General features: G+C 48.1%; 1 protein-coding gene across 1 annotated transcript in view; it reads left to right on the top strand.

Annotated features, from left to right (window-relative positions):
* LOC129381270 (uncharacterized) overlaps positions 1-23634 on the top strand; it is a 116745-nt gene that overhangs the window by 59701 nt on the left and 33410 nt on the right. The window contains exons 7-8 of the mRNA XM_055064000.1: positions 4091-4232; positions 6099-6365. Coding sequence (XP_054919975.1) covers positions 4091-4232; positions 6099-6365 — 409 coding nt within the window. The remainder of the gene's footprint in view (positions 1-4090; positions 4233-6098; positions 6366-23634) is intronic.

The raw sequence follows: 23634 nt of genomic DNA, 5'->3' as shown, positions 1-23634 counted from the left end.
TGTGCACATCCGACGCGGTGGGGTCGAAACGAGATTCTCGCGTCGCCTTTCCTTTCTGACTCACTCTGGTTCATGTATACACACGCTCTGAATCACCCCCCCTCGCCCGACGGGGTGTGCCAGACAGCAGCAGTCACAGCAGGAGCAGCAGTGTGAAAGTCGAGGGAAGAGGCAAAGAAAGCTCTTTGAAAAGTAACCCCCTATAAATGAGGAGAGCGTTTCATTGGGCGGTTCAAACAATGCTGCGGGTCACCGCTTGAGCTTTGCGCCGGTGGTTACGTATTAGACGTCAGGAGAGTGGAATAGTCTGAAGTTATAAGGTTCTAAATTGCTTACTCGTAAGAGAGAGCAGTTTTCTGGGGTCGATGCAGCTCATTGGCTCAGGGCCTGTCGCCATGCGACGCGCAAACGCAAGGCTGCCTTCGCATTACGACCCTTCTCGAGCAATAGTGCTACGAGCGAAGTTTGATTTATCGCATGCAACTCTGATGTGACGGAACACTTAAGCAGACGAAACCAAGCCAAGCCTCCAGGTTACTGCAGATGTGCGGGTTTCCTTAGGTGCGCAGCCGCACTGACTGCACCCGCACTCTGCAGAGAGTGCACGTAGCCATGCACTCGTGTGCTCAGCCTCTGCTTACCGTTGTACGTGTGCGCTTGTCCGCTGGATGCTGGCCACTTCCAGGATGAAGCGCGATGCAGCACCAGACCATGAGAAACACTGCCGTGGTTACGTGCACAATGCGACCTTTTCGAAACACTGCGAATGCGATAGCCTGTATTGGGGAAACGGTAGTTATAGTATTAATCGGACCTTTAATTAGATAAATAAAGGAAATGGAAGGGAAGGAAAATTGTGGCTGACCGCATTAATTGTCTAGCGCAGTCTCCTGAAACCTGAACCGCCGTCAGCAGCGAAAGAGAGAGGGGGAGGAGATAATAGAAAGAGCAAATAAGTGAATTCTCCCTGATCCGTATACGCGGTCTGGGAGTTCATGAGGCGGCCGCGTTTTGCAAGAACGACTGCAATACAGTATTCACAATCGGCAATTGTGCACATTCTCATTAGGTTCTCATTAAGCACTTACTTGGACTGTTGTCATACGCGCTGCAACTGTTAGTACTCATACCATGTGAGCAGCGCCAAAACCAAGATCATGAATCATTCTGTTAAATATGTTGTTCTCGTACCAAGGAGTCCTAAGCACTTTTGAACCACGTGAAAAACGTCAGGTCGGAAGTATGAACTACTCAACGTTTGCGTTCTTTACATGCGCTGTGTTTAAATCGCACTACGACATTCCAGTGAAGCAGGAGATTGATTGATTGATTGATTGATTGATTGATTGATTGATTGATTGATTGATTGATTGATTTTGACGGTGCAAGGGGCAGTTCTGGCCAAAGAGCAACAAAAGTTATAGAGTTTGTCTTCCTTGGACATAGTGAGCAATATGGCTGTTGTGTACAAAAGCCTTTTCAAGTAAGAGAGAGATCAAGGACAGGAAAGGCAGGGAGGTCAAACAGACGAACATGCGGTTTCCTATGCTGCACTGGGGGTGGGAGAAAGGGGAATAGAAAGAGGAAAAAAGGGAGAGAGTACGCACTGAGTGCGTGTGGGAGGGACACTATACACAGGGACACTATAAACGGTCTCTTTAGCCGGCGCAGTTCAAGTATTGCACTAGTGCACGAATCGCTTTTCGTGCCAGTGAGGGGTGTAGCCATGGTCCGAGAATCTTTGACTCGGTGAACGGTCTTGAGTCCAGTCGGTGTAAAGTTGCCCGCAGAGAGAGGCGTTGTACATCGTAGCGAGGGCAGGTACACAACAGGTGCTCGATGGTTTCCTCGCACCCACAGCAGTCGCACACCGGGCTCTCGGCCATTCACATACGATAGGAGTAGGCATTGGAGAAAGCCACTCCCAATTACAAGCGGCACAGCAAGGTTGTTTCGCCGCTAGAAAGGCTAGATGGCAGTTGTAGCCGTAGCGTGGGGTCCAGTTTATGCAATCGGCAATTGAAGGTACTTGAACTCCAGAGATCTTGTGACTTTTTGCGTGCAAGTAGGTGAAGTTCCCTGGCAGCATCCGACCTCGCCAAAGGTGTTGGACGCGTCTGAGTGTCTTCGTGGGCTGACCGGGCAGCCTTGTCAGCAAGGTTGTTGCCGACGATGCCACAGTGAGCTGGAATCCATTGAAAGATAATGTTGCGCCCTTTTTCCAGATGGTGGTGCACTTCCCTGATGTCAGGTATCACTTGCTCGTAAGTTCTGTGATGTAATGCGGACTTGATAATGTGAAGAGCTGCCTTAGAATCACAAAATACGACCCATTTCTCTGTTGGCTCTCCGGTGGCGTACGTCATAGGGCCATAGAGAGCTGCAAGTTCTGCCGACGTAGATGTAGTCATGTGTGACAACTTGAATCGAACTATAACCTGCTTAGCTGGAACGACGAATGCGGCAGTTGAGCTGGTAGGTGAGGTCGAACCATCGGTATATATATGTATGTGGTCATGATACGTCTGGTGCAGTAATTGGAGCGCAAGTTGCTTCAGAGATGGCGGTGGATGATTGGCTTCTTTGTAATTCCAGGAATAGCAAATTTCACTTGAGGCTGTCGCAGGCACCGCAGGGGAGATGGGGGCTTCACCGCCGGTGTGAAATGTGACGGTATGCACTTTTTATGAGCGCTAATCACTCTTGAAAAGGTCGCTTGAGGTCTCTCGCCTGGTAGGGAGGCTAAATGGTGGTTGGGGATCGTTGACAGATGGCGAATGTGCACCCTGAGTCAACAGCTGTATGAGTCTGGATCATATGGTCTCCCGCGATGACAATTGTTGCTGCTGTTGAAGTGCACCGAGGCAGCCCTAAACACTTGCGTAGGGCTTGACCTTATATGCTCTCCAAAGCTTGAAAATTCGTCTTGCATGTATTTGACAACACTGGTAGACTGTAACGTAGGAGTCCGAGAAACAGTACCCTGTACAGCTTCATCATAGAATGAACTGGTCTACCCAATTTTTTCAGCAGAGAAATTTGAAGACCTGAGCAAAGGCAACTAACTGCTTCATATAGACGCAGTGAGAACTACACGAGAGGTTGCGGTCAATGATGACACCCAGAAAGCGATGCGTAAATGAGTTGCACAAACCATCACGGCCGTGGTGCTCACACAGACTAAAACAAGAGTGGTCGTTTCCATAGACATGCACATGTAAGAGTAATAAATGGCGCGCACAAGGAATGTAACGAACGTGCTCGGATGGCTTGGTACAAAATTAACAGTACACGTTTTTCTAAGCACTGTGGCGTGCGGATTGCAATAAATTGATATATAGCTCAAGCTCGATGTTGCAGAAGATCTTGTTGCTGACGTGTTAAACTCACTTGGATCACTTTGATCGCGTCTTTGTCCGCGTTGTCCGAAACTGAAACGTACAGCAGACGCTCGCCTTTTTTTTTATGTTGCCGCCGTGAAATGACACTCCGCGTCCAACAGCTAGTTCAAACGACACTGCGGTTTATCCGTTGCCGCTCACCAACGAGTCCGCGCGCTGCCTTTCAAAATATAGCGCAAGTGCCGCGAGCAACGAACGAAAAGCAAGCAGTCGCATAAACAAACCGCTGACCTAGCGCGGCTGCGACCACCGACGCAATTTGTTTCACAAAGGGAGCGCTCTTAACAAGGCTCAGTATCGCCGCTTGGCCGAGGTTGTCCAGTTTGTGAAGTATTTTTGCAACGATTTGGGTAGATTTCGGAAATGACGCAACAGACCGCCAAGGGATTCTGAAGAATGGGAAGTGAGGGGGGGGGGGGGGGGGGGCAAACTCCCTTAAACAGGTTCACTTTATTTAAGGTACGAGTTATGAGTTGCTCGGAGTGGCATACATTCTCGAAGCGTTTTTTTGTTTTTTTTTTTTCAAGCTGCATCCTTTTTTTTCTCTTAACGTCAGGCTACTCTATGCGAAAAGAAGCGCCGTTTGGCCAGTAAGAACTTTTCATAAAATTGTTAATCAAGGGGCAGTTTATAATGACGCACGCTGCTTATACAGATACGTTAAGCTGATTTTATTACCTTTTTTGTAGGTGGTTGATATGCTCACCAGAAAGCCTCTGGGACCTGAGGAGAGAGGAGAAATTTGCATCAAGGGCCCCTGTGCTTTCCTGGGTTACCTGAACAAACCAAAAGAAACTGCTGACATTTTTGAAGATGGCTTCCTTCGTACCGGTGCGCCATCATTTGTGTTTATATTTCTTGTCGTGACAGCCTATTTCTTTCCTAACGTTCATAATGGCTGTTTGACAAGTTGTTTGAATTATTAATAGCCTAGAAAAGCCAGATCACTTCTGGACTGTTGAATTCCAACCAAGATCATTTTTGTTCCCCATGTTTACTTTTTTTTATCTTGCTAAAGTTACCTTGTGGACAGTATCTTGAGAAGTTGTGTTGTAGAGCCATATTTTATGTTTCCGTCATTCTGTAGGACAACTCCCAAGCAACAGCCTACCCGACGTGTCGGCAGCGTGGTATTTGCGAATGCTTTTATATCGTTTACTTATACCTTTGTAGAAGTTCAGTGTTTATGTAAGTCTATGTTTAAGTTACAAAATATGAACACAGTAGCTGCGTTAAAAGCTTCTTCCTTTATGGGGTTGATGAGCTCTTTTGAAGTTCTGGGCTGGGGATTAATTAGTTATCAGGCCAAAATTTATTCTACGACTGATTTTTCGAGCAAATTGACGCAGTTCCACGTATAAAGTTTCTGCAAAAGTCATTTTTTGTTGTTGTTGTTGTTGTTGTTTCGTTGTTAATTTACAACGGTGCATATATGGGGCATTGGCAGCTTTAAAATGTGTGCGCTACTACGTAAAAAACTATGTGGTATTTTGTTGCAACGTCGTTGTTGGCATTGGTGATGTCGGTGCTTTCGACGTTGTCTTCCACCAGCCGCCTGATTCATGGCGCATACTTCATCGTCAGATATGCGTTATGTTTTGGCTGATCCTCATCAACGTCATGCGCCCCTCTATTGCACCGCCACGGTGTTTTCATGTGCATGACATTGATTAATTGTCAAGACAATGCCATTTTGTCAAGTGTGTGATACAGATAATTCCATCTTCGTCGGCTACAGTATTGCTTGTTATGACCTCCGAAGCGCATGCAAACACGCCACCGTGCTCACGGTCTGCGTCCACAGCAAGAAGCACACAGTGTATATGTTACCGGAAGCGCTTGAATTGGGTGTGTTCATAAAAAAAATATCTTGCCATGCTGGCGCATTAACTCTCGCAATAGTAAATTATTGTAGGCAACGCGTTCACCTCACCCTAACTCATCTCACATGCACTTTAGTTGTCTTTTGCTTACTAAAGTTTCGAAAAGCATCTCCCAGTTTTCGTTCCCAAACGAATCACTTGTGTAATCATTGTCGATAATTGTTCCTCTCAGCGTGCTTAAAATGTTTCGACATTAACAGCCACACATGGATAAGAACTGAACTTTTCACTTTCTGAATAACTATACGCTTCAAGGCAACACGTTATTGGAGACTGTTGAAACGTAACACTGGCAGACAAGCATTCCTGTATTTAAATGATGTAAATTTAAGCGAATGCATGCATCTTGGTTATCAGCCCACTTTATGTATGTGCAGATGATGTTTTATGTATGCTCACGTCACATTTGGCTGAAATCAATTTAGGGCATGAGACCCACAAGTAAAATTTGATTTCGGGTTGTACCGGCCGTTTGTTTTTCTTTGCAAATACTGTGAACTTTTCTGAAGATATAAATGCACTTTTTGAAGTATAAGCTGTGATGTCCGTCTGGCTTGCTCTCCAGGCACTTAGCGTTTTTATCTTGTGGGTGCTCTCCCGAGACGTCGAAGAAATGGTGAATGAAGAGTGGGGAGATTGTATCCCACGTCTAGCCGGACATGTCAATTGGGCAGGAATAATTTCGTATTTCTTCTTAAATTAGCGTCACTTGACAGAGCAGGCATTTGTAGAAATCTAGCACGTCGTACTGAGCGCATGTCGGAACATGACGATGCAGGGTACAATACCTTCCATCGCGGTTGTACCGCCGCAGGTGACATGGGCTACTACTCGGCCGACGGCCGCATCTTCGTGTGCAGCCGCTACAAGGAACTGATCAAGTGCATGGACCAGCAGGTGCCACCGGCCGAGATCGAAGAGCTACTGGCCGCCGATTCTCAAGTGCAGCACGTGGTTGTGGCAGGAGTACCGCATGCGCAGTACGGAGAAGCCGCCAGGGCATTCGTTGTTCCGTGGCGCCACCCGGAGGGGCCCGTCGAAGAGCAGCGGGAAGCGGACAGGCTCAAGCAACTTGTCGCTGGTATGTCCGCGACAAAGAGTCTATACGCCCTGGTGCCATGTTTGGTAACACGTTAGAAACACGGAAGAAGCGCCTCCGACAAGCCCTCCATACGCTTGCTCTCCATCCCGCCGCGATTAAAAAGAAGGCCCGTCATCCTAAAAGATACATTCTTTTGCAAACAGCGCGAATAACGGGACACAGAAAGAGGCGCACGACACAGCGCCTGTGTCGTGTGCCTCTTCCTGTGTCCCGTTGTTCGCGCTGTTTGCAAAAGAATGTGCTCGTCCCAACAAGCCCGGCTAGCCACTATACTAAAAGCTACGATGAGAAATGCCGCCGCCGCCGCCGCAGTGCAATGTAAAATAAAGCAGCATTGTTGATTCCGCACAGCCAGAAATCTCCGTACGTAAAAGACAACGCTGACACTTTAAAAAAGAAGTAAGTGCCCACGTGGTCTCCCCTATGTGCTTACCATGCACAATGCAGCTTAACTTCGCCTATTGGACGACCGCCGGTGTATTCAATACAAGATGGCCGAGAGTGAGTGACGAAACGCACCGCGCAAAGTGTGGAAACTAAACTATGTCTCGAGCTACCATAGCTAAGCGTAGGGAAGCCCACAAACGGACGCACGCCACTCAGGTAGCTGTCGTCCGAATGATGGGCACTGTGCCATTAACAGCTGATGTGCACATCATCTAGGGCGCTTCGCATCAAGCGCTCGCCGGTGGCTGGCTCCATGTCAGCAGCGTGTAACAAGTTTTCATCTTACATCACTTTGCGTTGTACGTCACGACGATCGCCTTTTGATGTGCGTTTGCTGCATGCCTTGTAAACCAGTCCATAATTCTATGAAGTGCACTACGCCACAACCCTGTTCAGCTCTCTGACCCTATATACGTATATCCTTGTTATAGGAAAGATGACTTGGAATGACTAGCATCGCGAGAGTATTTTCCGCGTAGGCAGTGTGGTGCTTGAAAGCTTCAAATCTTAATCACAGCCGTCGATGATGCAAAAGGCCGTTAGCGCAAGATTGTCCGACAGGAGACACTGCGAGGTCTGGCTGTGAGACATCAAAACTTATTGGTGCACTTCAGGCGGCTCGTGGGCCGTATAGACCTTTAAAACCTGTCTAGGTTTTAAAAAAAAATTACTGATGAAATAAGAAACGTAGAAAAGCACAACTGAACTAAATATAACCGTTTGTCAAATCGTGAGTTGCAGCTGCAAGAAGTTCACGAATTAAAGGAGCGACTCAGAAGAAATGGCCACAATTATTCCTTGAAATGTCGCTCACCTTCATAGTATGCATCGTGAAAAAGCATGTGGTAGCAGAGCGCGCGTCTCCTGGCCCGGCAGTAGGTGCGCATGGCGCGGCTGAGCGCATATTCGGCCAGCACGGCCTGTCTTGAAGGTATCTGCGGCGAGCACAAAGATGGGGCGAGCCAAGCTGGCTAATGTCTTCATGTTTGCTGCCTGCTCGTGCTCTTATTGTCGGGGGTTGTGTACTCTGAAGTTTCGAACGTGCGTTGAAGCGGCACGTAGCCCGAAGCGTTTGGTCCCCGCTGCCTGGGTTGGGATAACGTGTGTTTGCGGTCATCGAGTAAGATCAGTTCATGTATTTCATCGCGCGCGTAACGCCGTGCTCACTAATTTAATTAGTAACAAAATATCCACTGTAATTCATACGGTAGATATAATTACAAAGCTTACTTCGCGTATTTGTCTAATACTTTTGTATCGCTATGAACGCTGCACTTTTCGGGCGAAGCTGGACCTTTTTCTTAGCTGTTGTTTCAGGAATTCGCGAGCTGGTGTAGAAGACGTACACGAGGTCTTTCGCCCACGTACCACAGTGCTGAATACTTCTTCCTATGTACACGGTATACTGATGCAAAGTTCGTTTCGACACGTTGGCGTCGATGAAGAGAGCATCCAGGTCAAGTAGTATTGAGAGCTGTAATGCAGAAAATGCGCCCGTCGCGGATACGACGCGATGATTCCACCTTTTGTGGGCCATGGTGTGCAAGTGTATGTGCGTGAAGCACTGAAGAAGGTAACTTCTTTATTGCAGATGGCAGTCGAATACGCTTGCCATCACGCAAGGATTTTAAGGCTTGGTTTCATTACTATGAAACCATGCCTTTCATTACTTTCATTACTACATTACTCATTACAGCCATTTCTAAACAATTTGCCATTCCGGTTCCACACGCCGAGCGGAGCCTACAAAAGGAAATACTATGTTAGCTATTTTTTTTTGTTAGCGCGCACGAGTACTATATTAAATAGTGGTTTGTGACTTTTAGTACCACACATATTCATTGTTAGTCCACGCCACAAACCAACGAGTTGTTCAAATATGCGAGGAACAAACGCGTGCTGCTTGTGAGGGCCGTGTTAGCAGTGCGTTTCGCGAGAAAGCTGCAAGCATAAAAGTGAAAAAAAGAAAAAAAAAACGGTATTCGATGTAGTCGCCATAGGCGGCGCGTAGTTGTGCTGTTTCCCGAAGGCACAGGTTACGTAGGAGGGAAATGACATAGTTTCGACATTTCTTTCACATTGAACCATGTAGTTTTATATCTTACCGCATGGAACACAAATGCACAATGATATATGTGCATTTAACAACACAAAGGGGCACATATGACTATGAGACCTCATAATGAGGGACTACGGAATGATTTTGATCGTCGGGCTTGTTTAGCCTACAGCCGAATGTATGTACACCTGCGTATTTTGCTTTCTAGCTGCATCGTAATATGGCGAGCACGTGTGCAGCAGAACTCTATAGCTACTGTACCACCACGAAGAGTACCCAAAGCTTCCTCTCGCTTTCCATTCAAGGAAGAACAAATTCACAGGCATAGCCTGACTGATCACGAAGGGGGCGCGAGATCAGCTCTAGCTGCCCCTTTTTTAGGGGCCCAATTGATCACAGAGAGAAGTCCGAACAAGTCAATCACCGCGACTATTCCCACACCAAATCGTGATTTTCCCCTTTATTTTCCAGAGCATAGATAAAGTATTCTCGCATATTTGTTTACGTGCTTATATAGTGAGCAGACAAACATCAGTGCATGCGCGTAGATGTGTCACACATGATGTCCTCATTAGCGGCATTGTCTACAATAATAACATTAACGGCATTGCTGCTGCAAAACGAGATCTATCAGTGGCTGCGTGGCATGTACAGGCTCCACTGACACGGCAATTATACGAAGGCCGCGTCGTTAAGGAGTTGATAATATACGCAGACCTTCGCCCATGACTCCACTGCGTATCGAACACACGCCACCGCGGCAGTCTGAACTCTGGATCGCGACGCGCTAGTCTTATATAGAGTTTTCTATTAAAATTATTATACAGCGGAGAATCCGGTGCTATTGGCCGCGCGACGCGATATAGGTGGCAGCACCCTCGCTGCTTTAGTGTGCGTGGGCGTTCCGCGGCGCGCACTGAAATGTACCGTTCGCCGCTTCGCTGTGAGCGATTTGGGCGAGCTGTTTGTAATAAAACCCACTGAGTGCAGTCAACTGATCATATATTGCCCTCTCTACTCTCACATTTTTTGCACTAAATGACCAGAAAATTATATGTATGCTAGGAGCGCAAAATGCAGTTTCTGGTCCGGTACATAAATGGTGCTTTTTCTTGGTGTTCTGCTTGCGTTCGGCCTATTCTGTTGGCGCTGCTTTTGTGGAACTCAACTTTCGTCTATTCTTGCGCGGGTCATAAAGGTGCCTGTATTCCTATGCAGTGAAGTTAATGTATCTAGTTATTGTGACTCTACTTCACCGCTTGTACGTATACGTAACTACCTTTCACTTCTTTTTCGATTCTCCGTCAAATACAATATAGGTACTAAGTTTAGTTAAACAAGGTCCGGCACTATGACTGACAGCGCAGTGGCAGTATAGCCTCGTGGCTTCACAGTTAGTTTTTTTCGCGGGTAAGAATAAAAACTTAGAATTTTACCACGTGAGTGTTCTACATGATTGTGTGCATGATAATAGTGCGAATAATCTTAAAATATTTTAAGAGCCAACTTTATTGCGTTGTTTTCTTTACTTCTGAAGATATTTACCGCTAGCTACCCTCTGTTAAGCTAACAACACCACCCTAAAAAGCGCATTATATTAACCACCGGTAACTAAAATTTACGTCGTCCTGCAATTTAAAAAAAGAGGTCGTAGTAGTTACTAGTGTAACACCGCTTGCTACCTTAGTACAACTGCAGTTGGTAATGACAGACTTAGTAATATAACTGACTAAACAAACTAGACACTGGTACTAATGGGCCTCAGCTGCCAATTCCGAACAAAGCATCGGATGCAGAAGTTTCTTTACTATAACTTATATATCAGACCCACTGTGAACTACGCCACAGCTGGTCTAATGTAAGAGAGGAACTTGGTATTATGTGGTCCTAACTGCGTTTGTAATTCGTACCTAAAACCCATTAGTAACAGTGGATACCTCGTTTAGCCAGTTATGTTGCTACGTATATCGTTACCAACTGCCATTATACCAAGATAGCAAATCGTGTGGCACCAGGTTGTAACTACTACAACCTTTATTTCCTAAGGATGTGTCTCCAGCGTCTGCAATGCTACACATTATCCTCTTGTAATACTGTATTTCCACTTTACAGCCGATACTAAAAGTACCAGAGCGCGAAAAATTTACTTGCGAGGCCAGGTTACATTTCTGCGTAGTGGGATATTCACATAACAGAAGGACGCGCCAGAAACAGCTAAGAGTGGTCGCATAACCACTAACCACAGTGTTAACCACAAATATGCAAATATAACCCTAAGATCAATTGTATCCTGCCACATCTTATGAGGGCTTGAGATTTTCTTTTCATTGCTGAGTGATCTCCCACCACCTCCTTGATGTTTCCCGGTATCACAAAGATTGAGGAATGATCGCCACAACGAATCGGGGGGTTAAAGCGCTGCGTTTGGGTATTGCAGCGACCACTTCATTTGTTTAAAGCGATGCCGAATGCTTTTTTGGGAAGTGTGTAAATAACAATGCAACCTTAAATTTGAATGATTCCTACACACTGAGGGCGCGATAATCACACATCGCGATCTCGACACGTGCAGTCACTGATTTCATTGCAGAGTATAGGCCACCTTGCTGCTGAGCACGTCCACATCTTGTATGATGCCAGGGTTAGCGCAGAGTATGAAGTCTATTTCATTTCTAGTCTCGCCGTTCGGGCTCCTCCACGTCCACTTTCGGCTATCTCGTTTGCGGAAGGTGTTCATTATCCGCATATTATTCTGTTCCGCAAACTCTACTAATAACTCTCCCCTGCTATTCCTAGTGCCTATGCCATATTCCCCCACTGCCTTGTCTCCAGCCTGCTTCTTGCCTACCTTGGCATTGAAGTCGCCCATCAGTATACTGTATTTTGTTTTGACTTTACCCATCGCCGATTCCACGTCTTCATAGAAGCTTTCGACTTCCTGGTCATCATGACTGGATGTAGGGGCGTAGACCTGTATAACCTTCGTTTTGTACTTCTTATTAAGTTTCACAACAAGACCTGCCACCCTCTCGTTAATGCTATAGAATTCCTGTATGTTACCAGCTATGTTCTTATTAATCAGGAATCCGACTCCTAGTTCTCGTCTCTCCGCTAAGCCCCGGTAGCACAGGACGTGCCCGCTTTTTAGCACTGTATATGCTTCTTTTGGCCTCCTAACTTCACTGAGCCCTATTATATCCCATTTACTGCCCTCTAATTCCTCCAATAGCACTACTAGACTCGCCTCACTAGATAACGTTCTAGCGTTAAACGTTGCCAGGTTCATATTCCAATGGCGGCCTGTCCGGAGCCAGGGATTCTTAGCACCCTCTGCAGCGTCGCAGGTCAGGGAAAATAGAGGAATTCCAGATCAAGCTACAGAACAGGTATTCGGCTTTGACTCAGGAAGAGGACCTTAGTGTTGAAGCAATGAACGACAATCTTGTGGGCATCATTAAGGAGTGTGCAGTAGAAGTCGGTGGTAACTCCGTTAGACAGGATACCAGTAAGCTATCGCAGGAGACGAAAGATCTGATCAAGAAACGCCAATGTATGAAAGTCTCTAACCCTACAGCTAGAATAAAACTGGCAGAACTTTCGAAGTTAACCAACAAGCGTAAGACAGCTGACATAAGGAAGTATAACATGGATAGAATTGAACATGCTCTCAGGAATGGAGGAAGCCTAAAAGCAGTGAAGAAGAAACTAGGTATTGGCAAGAATCAGATGTATGCGTTAAGAGACAAAGCTGGCAATATCATTACTAATATGGATGAGATAGTTCAAGTGGCTGAGGACTTCTATAGAGATTTATACAGTACCAGTGGCACCCACGACGATCATGGAATAGAGAATAGTCTAGAGGAAATGGAAATCCCACAGGTAACACCGGACGAAGTAAAGAAAGCCTTGGGAGCTATGCAAAGGGGGAAGGCAGCTGGGGAGGATCAAGTAACAGCAGATTTGTTGAAGGATGGTGGGCAGATTGTTCTAGAGAAACTGGCCACCCTGTATACGCAATGCCTCAGGACTTCGAGCGTACCGGAATCTTGGAAAAACGCTAACATAATCCTAATCTATAAGAAAGGGGACGCCAAAGACTTGAAAAATTATAGACCGATCAGTTTACTGTCCGCTGCCTACAAAGTATTTACTAAGGTAATTGCAAATAGAATCAGGAACACCTTAGACTTCCGTCAACCAAAGGTCCAGGCAGGATTCCGTAAAGGCTACTCAACAATAGACCATATTCACACTATCAATCAGGTGATAGAAAAATGTGCGGAATATAACCAACCTTTATATATAGCCTTCATTGATTACGAGAAAGCGTTTGATTCAGTCGAAACCTCAGCAGTCATGGAGGCATTGCGGAATCAGGGTGTAGACGAGCCGTATGTAAAAATACTGAAAGATATCTGTAGCGGCTCCACAGCCACCGTAGTCCTTCATAAACAAAGCAACAGAATCCCAACAAAGAAAGGCGTCAGGCAGGGAGATACGATCTCTCCGATGCTATTCACAGCGTGTTTACAGGAGGTAATCAGAGACCTGGATTGGGAAGAATTGGGGATAAGAGTTAATGGAGAATATCTTAGTAACTTGCGATTCGCTGATGATATTGCCTTGCTTAGTAACTCAGGGGACCAACTGCAATGGATGCTCACTGACCTGGAGAGGCAAAGCCGAAGGGCGGGTGAAAAAATTAATCTGCAGAAAGCTAAATAATGTTTAACAGTCTCGGAAGGGAACAGCAGTTTACAATAGGTAGTGAGGCACTGGAAGTGGTAAGGGAATACATCTACTTAGGACAGGTAGTGACTGCGGATCCGGATCATGAGACTGAAATAATCAGAAGAATAAAAATGGGCTGGGGTGCGTTTGGCAGGCATTCTGAGATCATGAACAGCAGGTTGCCATTATCCCTCAAGAGGAAAGTTTATAACAGCTGTGTCCTACCAGTACTCCCGTACGGGGCAAAAACCTGGAGGCTTACGAAAAGGGTTCTACTTAAATTGAGGACGACGCAACGAGCTACGGAAAGAAGAATGATAGGTGTAACGTTAAGGGATAAGAAAAGAGCAGATTGGGTGAGGGAACAAACGCGAGTTAATGATATCTTAGTTGAAATCAAGAAAAAGAAATGGGCATGGGCAGGAAACTTAATGAGGAGGGAAGATAACCGATGGTCATGAAGAGTTACGGAATGGATTCCAAGGGAAGGAAAGCGTAGTGGAGGGCGGCAGAAAGTTAGGTGGGCGGATGAGATTAAGAAGTTTGCAGGGACAACATGGCCACAATTAGTACATGACCGGGGTAGTTGGAGAAGTATGGGAGAGGCCTTTGCCCTGCAGTGGGCATAACTAGGTTGATGATGATGATGATGATGATAGGCCACAACGCAAAGCCAAATGAGTCTCTATATCGTCAAAAAATGCATACACCATTTACCTCTGCGCAGAAATCACGGAATAAACATACTTCAGAGGATATGGGAGCCGTACGAGGAGATGCAAACAAGTTGCGGCCAGCAGACGACACAACGCACCATCCACACTATATCGTGGCTCCACCAGTGTCCGCCAGGCGGCGCCTTCGCTCGATCTCGCGGTCAATAACGTCTACGCATGCTGCCGGTACAGCGATTCATGCAGCATGGAAAGCTCCAGGCAGTACATCTCCAATATGTACAGTTCATCAAGGCAGGACAGTGATTTCTCTGAACGGTCGACCCTTTGGTTTCGAAGAACTCCGTTGTTGCGGCTTAGGGTGCCGTTTAGGGCAAGGAATCCACCAAACCCATCGACTGCTGCGTCAGGTTGTAGGAATGAAGGAAAAAGGGCTTATTGGCATAGTTACACGGCTCCAGTTAAGGAAGTCTACTTCATACAGGAGGAAGTCAAACGACCGAGTTCATATCAGGACCATCTGTCCCACTGCTCAAAAAGTCGCCGCTTTTAATACCGCCGTCTTCCCTAGGCGAGTCGAATAGGGAATCTGAACACTGTCCAGCAGCAAGTCACAATCGTTGGATCCATTCTGATACCACATCCATGCTCGCAGCACTCCACAGTAACCCCGCCTCCGAAGCCCAATAGTTTGGAATATGTGGCAAGAAAGCAACCTGCGAATGCAAGGTCACCGTCGTTATTTGGTAGCCTTGGATGGGGTCCCGCTTTCATCCTTAGTTCAGGCTGTGAGGTAATGGTGGTGTTTGTGCCCTTTTGTGGACTCGTCAAGAGTCGGTGTCCACGTTGCGGTGACCTCTGGATAGGCACTGATGGATGGGTGGTGGCTTGCCTCGTGGAAAACGTCTAATTAACTGCGCCTCCCAGGTCGCCGTCGTTGTTTCCCCCCTTTCATTCTTATCTCAGGCTGCTAGCTAATGGTGGGGTGGTAGCCATTTTTGGGACCTTTCAAGAGTCAGTGTCCACGCTGCGTTGACCTTTGGATAGGCACTAATGTAAGGGTGGTGGTTTGCCTCGTGGAAAACGTCAAATTAACTGCGCCTCCCAAGTCGCCGTCGTTGTCTCCTCTTTCATTCTTATCTCAGACTGCTAGATAATGGTGGGGTGGTAGCCACTTTTAGGACCCGTCAAGAGTCGGTGTCCACGCTGTGTTGACGTCTGTATAGGCGCTGATGGATGGGTGGGTGGTTGCCTTGGGGCGAACGTCCACTTAACGCCTTTTTGGTGTTGGGGCGTAACAAGCACGTCCGCCGCCAAGAGATTCGACCTGAGGGTGAGCAGATGTCCGGTTTTCTGAAGCGTCGATGTTCGGTCGTGGCCTCGGGGATCGTTCTAGTAGTGATGGCTATGTCACACGGCATCTCGAGGGCCCAGCCCTCGCTTCGTTGTGTCCACCTCATTTTGGAATGCACAGGCACACGCACGCACTCGTCGGCGTGCCCGAGCGACACGCCTACCGGACGCTATGTTCGCCGCATCGCTTTACAATATCGAAATGAGAAAGACATCTCTCGGTCTTTCTCATTTCTAGTCGTGGTCCGCTCTACAAGACAGAAATAGGTTGCCTAACTCAATAACACCACAGTAGCTATACGCACAAAACACGCTCATAAAAATGTACTTTGAGGTCGTTGCTTAAAATCGGCGGCTCAGACCATCTGCATTCTTATTCTGGCTCCTTTTCTCATAATTGACCTCGAAGTTGTATTTCTGCAAGATGTGACTCCATCTCAGTAGTCACCCGTTTTTTCCTGACATTTGATTCAGCCATGCAAGAGAGCAATGGTCGCTATCGACCGTGAATTTAGTGCCTTGAATATAGTATCCTAGCTTTTGAATGGCCCATACTATGCCCAAACACTCTTTCTTCGAGGTGCCAAACGTCTCTTCTAGCGGTGTCAGTTTTCGACTCAGGTACAGCATAGGATACTCTGCTGCGCGTTCGTTTAGTTGGGCAAGGACGGCACCTAGACGATGGTTGCTGGCGTGACAAGAATTCACTGCAAAACTCTGGAAAGACAAGTACAGGCCGTGAAGACAAAGCTTTCTTCATATTCTGGAAAGCCTCTTCCCTATCGGCGCTCCAAGTGACCCCTTCTGATTCACGCTTCCGGAGGCTGTCAGGTAGCGGACTGGCAAGCTCCGAATAATTTCGAATATAGTACTGGCAATACCCAGTCATTCCCAGAAATTACCGCACATCCGTTTTTGTTACGGGCCGCAGAAAGTTAACTATGACCGCCACTGTTCAAAGGTTCCGGCTTCCCGTGTCCTATTTCATGCCCCAAATACGTGATACGAGCCTGGCTGAACTGATACTTCTCGGGTTAGATTGTAAAGCCCGCTCCTCGGATTCCTTTAAGCACCGTTCGGGTATGTTGCAAGTGAGACTCCCAGTCATTAGAAAACACAGCCACATCATCCAGATAGGGCAGCGAAAATTCTTGTAGTCCTTCAAGCACCTGATCCATAAGCCTTGAAAGACAGAACGGCGCATTCTTCAAGCCAAAGCTCATGATAACTGGCTGGTAAACCCCTAAAGGGGTCACAAAGGCCGCGTAGCGACTGGCTCGTCCTGTTAAGGGCACCTGCTAATATCATCTCACTAGGATCTAGGGTTGAAATTGATGCAGCCCTCCTTATGAGTTCTACTCTCTCCTCTATATTTGGCAAGGGGTAGATTGGTATTTCGGGATGGTATTCATCTTTCGATAATCCACGCATGGTCGTGGATTTTTCCCTGGTACCTCAACTAGCATTAGAGGGGAGCAATGTTCACCATGTGCTTCCTTATTCACCCCTAGACGAAGCAACCTTTTTAATTCTATTGTAACGAAGAAGAGTAGCCTGCCTGCGCCACAGCACCATCGCTACCGGTATGAGCTCGTGGTTGCTGTCCTTGGCCGAACGCCTGTGACTGCTACCCATTCGCTTGCACCCATTGCTAATAAATCTCTTAGCAAGTGGTGGACGTGCTGGGTTTCGACCACCCTGGAACTTCGGAGTCGCACTCTACCACCCCCCCCCCCCCCCATCATGCCCGACGACTCATGCACGTCAACTCCTCCAACGGTGCCGGCCACCTTGGTCTGTGTTGGTACCTTGCGTGGTGGTGCTGGTCACGTGGCGCGCCATTGTCGTCGTTGCATGCTTCCTCTTCGGAACATCCGGCGAGCGCCACCTTTCCCCACTCTGTTTTCCGCTTCGCCTTTCAGTCTTCCTACCTCTTCCTTTTACCCTGACCGCCTAACCACGTCTACCCGCCGCTCACCATCTCCCCGTCGTCGCTCGCTTTCTCCGATGCAGCGCCGTCCCGTGTCCACCGAGCAGGAAAACTGATGGCCGCAGTTCCCGACGCACGAACTGCCTCCACGTCGCAATACCTAAGTCCTCGTACCTCTCCAGCCAACGTAATTGAAGTGTCTGTCGAACGAATCGCCGTCCTTGCACTTGTAGATACAGGAGCCGCCGTATCCGCAATTTCCGCCGAACTCTGCCGCACACTACGGAAGGTTTTAACGCCTCTCTCCGACTTATCCCTTCGAACCGCGAACGCTCACAATATTACGCCTCTCGCTGCCTGTACTGCTCGCCTTTTCATTCAAGGACTACTGTATACAGTCGAATTTGTCGTGCTGCCCTCGTGTTCCCATGACATTATATTAGGCTGGAACTTTCTTGCAAATAACGCTGTTATCGACTGTTGTCACGCCGAACTCGAACTTTCTGCACTTCCTGACCTTGAGACTATCGAAAACGGCCCTTCTAGTGCTAAACTGTGTGTCCGAAGACAATGCCGTCCCTCCACGCTCTTCCCTGCTTGTGCCTTTGTCGTGCACCGCTATTTCTGATGGCACTGTTCTCTTTACGCCCTCTGAGGTGTTCATTCGCCGCTGATGTTCTCCGCTGCCCTTTGCTCACCTTACTCTTCGCAGTGGCGTCACGAAAATTGTCGTCGACAATCCCACGGCCTACCCTTTACCTTTATTTCATGGTGAATGCCTAGGCCTCGTTCAACCGGTCGACACCTTTTGCATCTTTGACGCTCCTACCGTTTCTACTTCTGCGGACCTTAGATCACTTACTTGGTACCCTGCACTTGATCAGTCACTCCTTGACACTTGCCACTGCTCCATCGACGATGGAACGTCATCTTCAGAACGAAGCCAGCTTATCGCTCACCTGCAGAAGTTCTGCGCTTCTTTCGACAGCCATGCTGCCGGTTTGGGTCGCACACCGACCGTTTTCCACCAGATAGATACCGGCAGTCATGCATCTTTACGGCAACGCCCTTACCGAGTATCCGCCTCTGAGCGCCATGTCATTGACCACCAGGTTGCTGACATGCTCAAGCGTGGCGTTGTGCAGCCTTCTAACAGTCTCTGGGCATCACCGGTCGTTCTCGTTAAGAAAAAGGATGGCGCTATACAATTCCGCGACGACGACCGACGTCTGAACAAGATAACGCGCAAGGACGTTTACCCGTTACCGCGCATCGACGACGCTTTGGACTGTTTGCAGGAAGCGGAGTTCTTTTCTTCGCTGGATTTACTTTCCGGGTACTGGCAAGTCCCTTTGGCACCAGCTGATCGACCTAAAACAGCATTTATAACACCCGATGGATAATACGAATTCATCGTAATGCCTTTCTGCCTGTGTAACGCCCCAGCCACTTTCGAGAGAATGATGGATAATATTTTACGCGGCCTCAAATGGAATACATGTCTATGCTACCTGGATGACGTAGTTGTCTATTTCGCTGATTTCCGAACACATCTGAGCCGTCTCGAGCACGTTCCGAAATGCCTTACTGACGCGGGACTTCAACTCAACTTACAAAAATGTCGTTTCGGCGCCCGAAAGCTCACTATTCTTCGCCATGTTGTATCGCGAGACGGCGTCCTTCCGGATCCAGATAAGCTCCGCGCTGTCACCGACTTTCCGCAACCAAATACGATAAAGGAGCTTCAATGTTTCCTTAGTTTATGCTCCTATTTGCTACGTTTCATTCGAAATTTTGCTTCCATAAGTGCACCCCTGACAGCCCTTCTAAGTGGCGGCAAAGAACTTTCCGCTTGGTCGCCCGCCTGTGATGACGCCTTCACGAAATTACGCCACCTGCTAACCTCGCCACCTATGCTCCGCCACTTCAATCCTGCACCCCCCACAGTGGTCCATACCGATGCTAGCGGCGTCGGACTCGGCGACGTACTCGCGCAAAGAAAAGCGGGGTTTGATTAATGTGTCGTTGGCTACCCGAGCCGAACTCTAACAAAGGCCGAGGCTCATTACTCTGTTACAGATAAAGACTGTTTAGCCATTATTTGGGCCCTTGGAAAATTCTGTCTTTATCTGTATGGTCACTCTTGCGATGCCGTCACTGACCATCACGCACTTTGTTGGCTGTCAACCCTTAAGGACCCATCTGGCCTACTTGCTGGCTGGGCCCTTAAGCTACATGAGCATGACATCCGCGTTCTTTACCGTTCCGGCCGCAACCACGCGGACGCTGACGGCCTTTCTTGCTCACCGGATTCCGCTAACTGCGCTTGCCTATCCGCCCTCGAGCCCACACTTATATCTCATGCACTGCGCAACATGCCATCGGAGCAGCGGAAGGATCCCTGGATCAGTGCTCTCATCAGCATCCTTTCTGATCCATCCACCTTTTCACCATCTCGCGCTCTTCGCCGCCAGGCTACCCACTTCTGCATTCGCGACGGCCTTCTTTATCTTCGTAATTACCTCTCTGACGGTCGCAAGCGGCTACTTGTGATACCCCGCCATCTCCGTGGCCTTATCTGCGACGCTTTCCACGCAGACCCTCAGTGAGCGCATGCCGGCCTCTTCAGGACCTATGCATCCGATTTTATTGGCGCGGCATGTATAACTACATCCGAAAGTTCATTCGCTCCTGTGCTCAGTGCCGACGCCGAAAATTACCTCCCGGACAAGTCTACCCGTCACAACCCCTCCCGTGCCCTAGTCGGACCTTTGATTGTGTTGGTATAAACATATACGGACCGCTACCCTCCATTGCAGCAGGCAACCGCTGGATTATTGTTGCCGTGGATTACTTGACCCGCTATGCTGAAACAGCCGCTCTACCGACTGCCACCGCCCGCGACGCTGCATCGTTTCTGTTACGACATTTAGTTCTTCGCCACGGTGCCCCTCGCGAACTTCTGAGCGATAGAGGCCGCGCCTTTTTTTTTTCCGATGCTTTGAAGGCACTACTCGACGAACGCCGAATCGTACACCGCAACAGTACAGCGTACCATCCGCAAACTAACGGCATGACCGAGCGCTTCAACCGTACTCTTGGCGATATGCTCTCGATGTACGTCGCCTCTGATCATTCAAACTGGGATCAAGTTCTCCCTTTCGTGACGTATGCGTACAATACTGAGGCCCAAGCAACTACTAGATTTTCCCCTTACTTTCTCCCATAAGGACAAGAACCTTCTACTACGCTCGATACCATTCTTTCATATACACTTGACGCGTCCGAAGGTACTGCGCTATCTGAAGCTGCTCGTCATGCGGAGGAATGCCGCCAGCTTGCCCGCTCTTTTTCCACCGAGGACCAGTGGCAGCAGGAATCCCGTCAACCTTCCGACCGTCCTGCACAAACTTTTTCTCCTGGCTCTCTCGTATGGCTTCGGGTACCCGCTACCACACCCGGCCTCTCCGCAAAACTTGTCGCAAAATACCTAGGACCGTAGCGCGTCCTGGAGCAAATGTCCTCCATCAATTACATCGTAGAGCATCGACGGACCTACGCCATTGCGGCGGTGAAATTGTCCACACCTCTTGCACTAAGCCGTACTACGACCCAATTGTAGTATCTTCGCCTTAAGCCGCCAGGATGGCGCCTTTTTCTGTGGAGGGCGATTATAACGAAGAAGAGTAGCCTGCCATCGCCACAGCACCATCGCTACCGGTGTGAGCTCGTGGTTGCTGTCCTTGGCCGAACGCTTGTGACTGCTACCCATTCGCCTGCGCCCGTTGCTAATAAATCTCTTAGCACTACCTTCATTATGTCTAGCTGCCGCGGGGATAGGCGTTACGTTTTCCACTTAAAAGGAACCTCCGCTGTTAGTTCGATGTCATGTTGTATCAAATTAGTCCTTCCTAGCTTCTCCCCAAAACAATCCACATATTCCCGAAGAAGGTTCCTCAAGTCTTCCACTTTCTCAGTTCCTAGCTTCTCCTTTTAACAGCCTGCTTTATTACTTCTTCCATACTGGGGTCCGTTTTCCCGCGAAAACTGGGTAACTCTAGAGGAACGTCCTCTGAAACATTCATAGCTATACTAACAATAGCTGTTCGCTCCAAGAAGGGTTTCATTAAGTTTACACGTGAAACCCATTCCTCACGTCTACATCGCGGTAACCTCACGGTGTAATTCACCTCTGAAATGCGATCAGTTATCTCGGTGGGCCCATCCCAGTGGACATCCAGTTTATTTTGACGATTTGGCCGCAAGATCACTTTGTCGCCAGTGTCAAATGATCGCTTCCTCACATTTCTGTACTAATATCGCTTTGAAGCGTCTTCCGCTGCCTCTAGGTTAGACTTGAAGATCTCACAAGACTCATGTAACCTTCGCGTCAGGTCCAGATCATACTCCACCACACTTGTGGTCACCCGATCATTCTGCCATAGCTCGCGAACTAGCCTCAGGGGACCTCGAAGATTTCGGCCACATACCAGCTCTACCGGGGCAAACCATGTTTTCTCATGTGGCACCATGCGCGACGCAGTCTGCCCGGTAGGCAACAGTCCCAGTCACTCTTCCTCTCATGGCAAACCGTTCTCAATACTTCTTTGAGGAGGGAATGCCATCTTCCTACGCTGTTGCTTTGAATATGATAGACCAAGCTGTGGAAAATTCTAAAGCCACATTCCTGGATAAACGTTGTCGTGAGTGCGCTCATGGAAACTGTTCCCTGGTCTGATTGTATTTCTGCCGGGAAACCGAGGCCTGAAAATATGGGAAGCATAGCATCCACTACCTCGACCGAAGTTGCCTCATTTAAGGAAAGGCTGTCAGGAAACTTTGTGGCAGGGCGCAATAAGCTGAAAATGAATCTGTTTCCCGCGTTTGATTTTGGCAACGGTCGCACCCAATTCAGAGCTCTGCGGAAGGGCACGGAAATGAAGGCACATTTACCATGGATGCTTTCCATTTCTCGTTAGACTTGCCTGCTCTCTTACAAATCTCGCAAGTGCAGACGAAATCCTGCGCTTCTTTGAAACAACCCGTCCAATAAAATGCAGTCAGCAGCAGTCTTTTCTTCGTGCTATTTATACCTAGGTGTCCTGCCCAGGAGTGGTCATGACAAAGGCTCAGCAAGTCCTTGTAATACGGAGCCAGCACCACCAGTTGATTGTAAGACTGCCCTCGCCTATCTTGGTACTTACGTTAGAGGACACCGTTTCTCACTTTAGAAGAAATGTTTTCGACGACATACCTTCACTTCTTCCGCTGTTTAGAACCGCTACCGTCCATTCATTTCGCTGTGCCACCTGTAGCGTTTCCCTTTCAACACCTAGCATCCGTTCATAGCTCTGCGTGATCGGTGCCAACACTGGCCCGTGGAAACTGATTTCTTTTCCTTTCGAGTGCCCTTTTATTTTTTTTTTAATGACGGGTTCTCGGCGTCACCCTTCTCCTGATGTTGTTGCGGGAAAATCGGAAAGATTTGCTCCTCCGACTTTCCTACGTCTTCGGAGCTAGCTGTTTCCTCCTCCATTTTTGTACTTTGTTCCTCGTCGTGACGCAGCTGATGAGTGAGTTCCTGTGCTTTGGACCTCGTCCAAGCCATGAGCTGGGATTCAGCAAATGTGCACCCCTTTTTTTATAAGCGACTCTGAGCTGTTTGAGAAAAGGTTAAGGTAGCCTTCCGGTAGCCCGTTAGAGACTGCTGCCACTGTCCAAGTATCTGCAAAAGCTCCCTCAATTTGTACCTTTGCCATAGGTAGGTGCACTGAGTCTTCTCTCACGGCCAGCCTTATCCATGCGCATTCGGACGCGTAGTCTTCATTTTGCACATACTTTGGATGGCCGACGTCCATTGTGGCCGCGGAGTGCCTGAGTACCCTACACTCTTGCCCCATTTAACATTAGAGTGGTCATGTCTGGCTTTAGAAGATCGCTGTAACCCTGATGATTGTTTATGCAAGCGAATACTGGCCTTTGTTTCGGCAGTTTCGGGAGAAGTGACCCGTTTCCCTACAACGATAACATGCCAACTCTGGATTCGAACTC

The sequence above is a fragment of the Dermacentor andersoni genome, chromosome 1, assembly GCF_023375885.2.
Source record: "Dermacentor andersoni chromosome 1, qqDerAnde1_hic_scaffold, whole genome shotgun sequence".
NCBI lineage: Eukaryota > Metazoa > Arthropoda > Arachnida > Ixodida > Ixodidae > Dermacentor > Dermacentor andersoni.
This window is presented reverse-complemented; position numbering and strand designations above follow the sequence as displayed.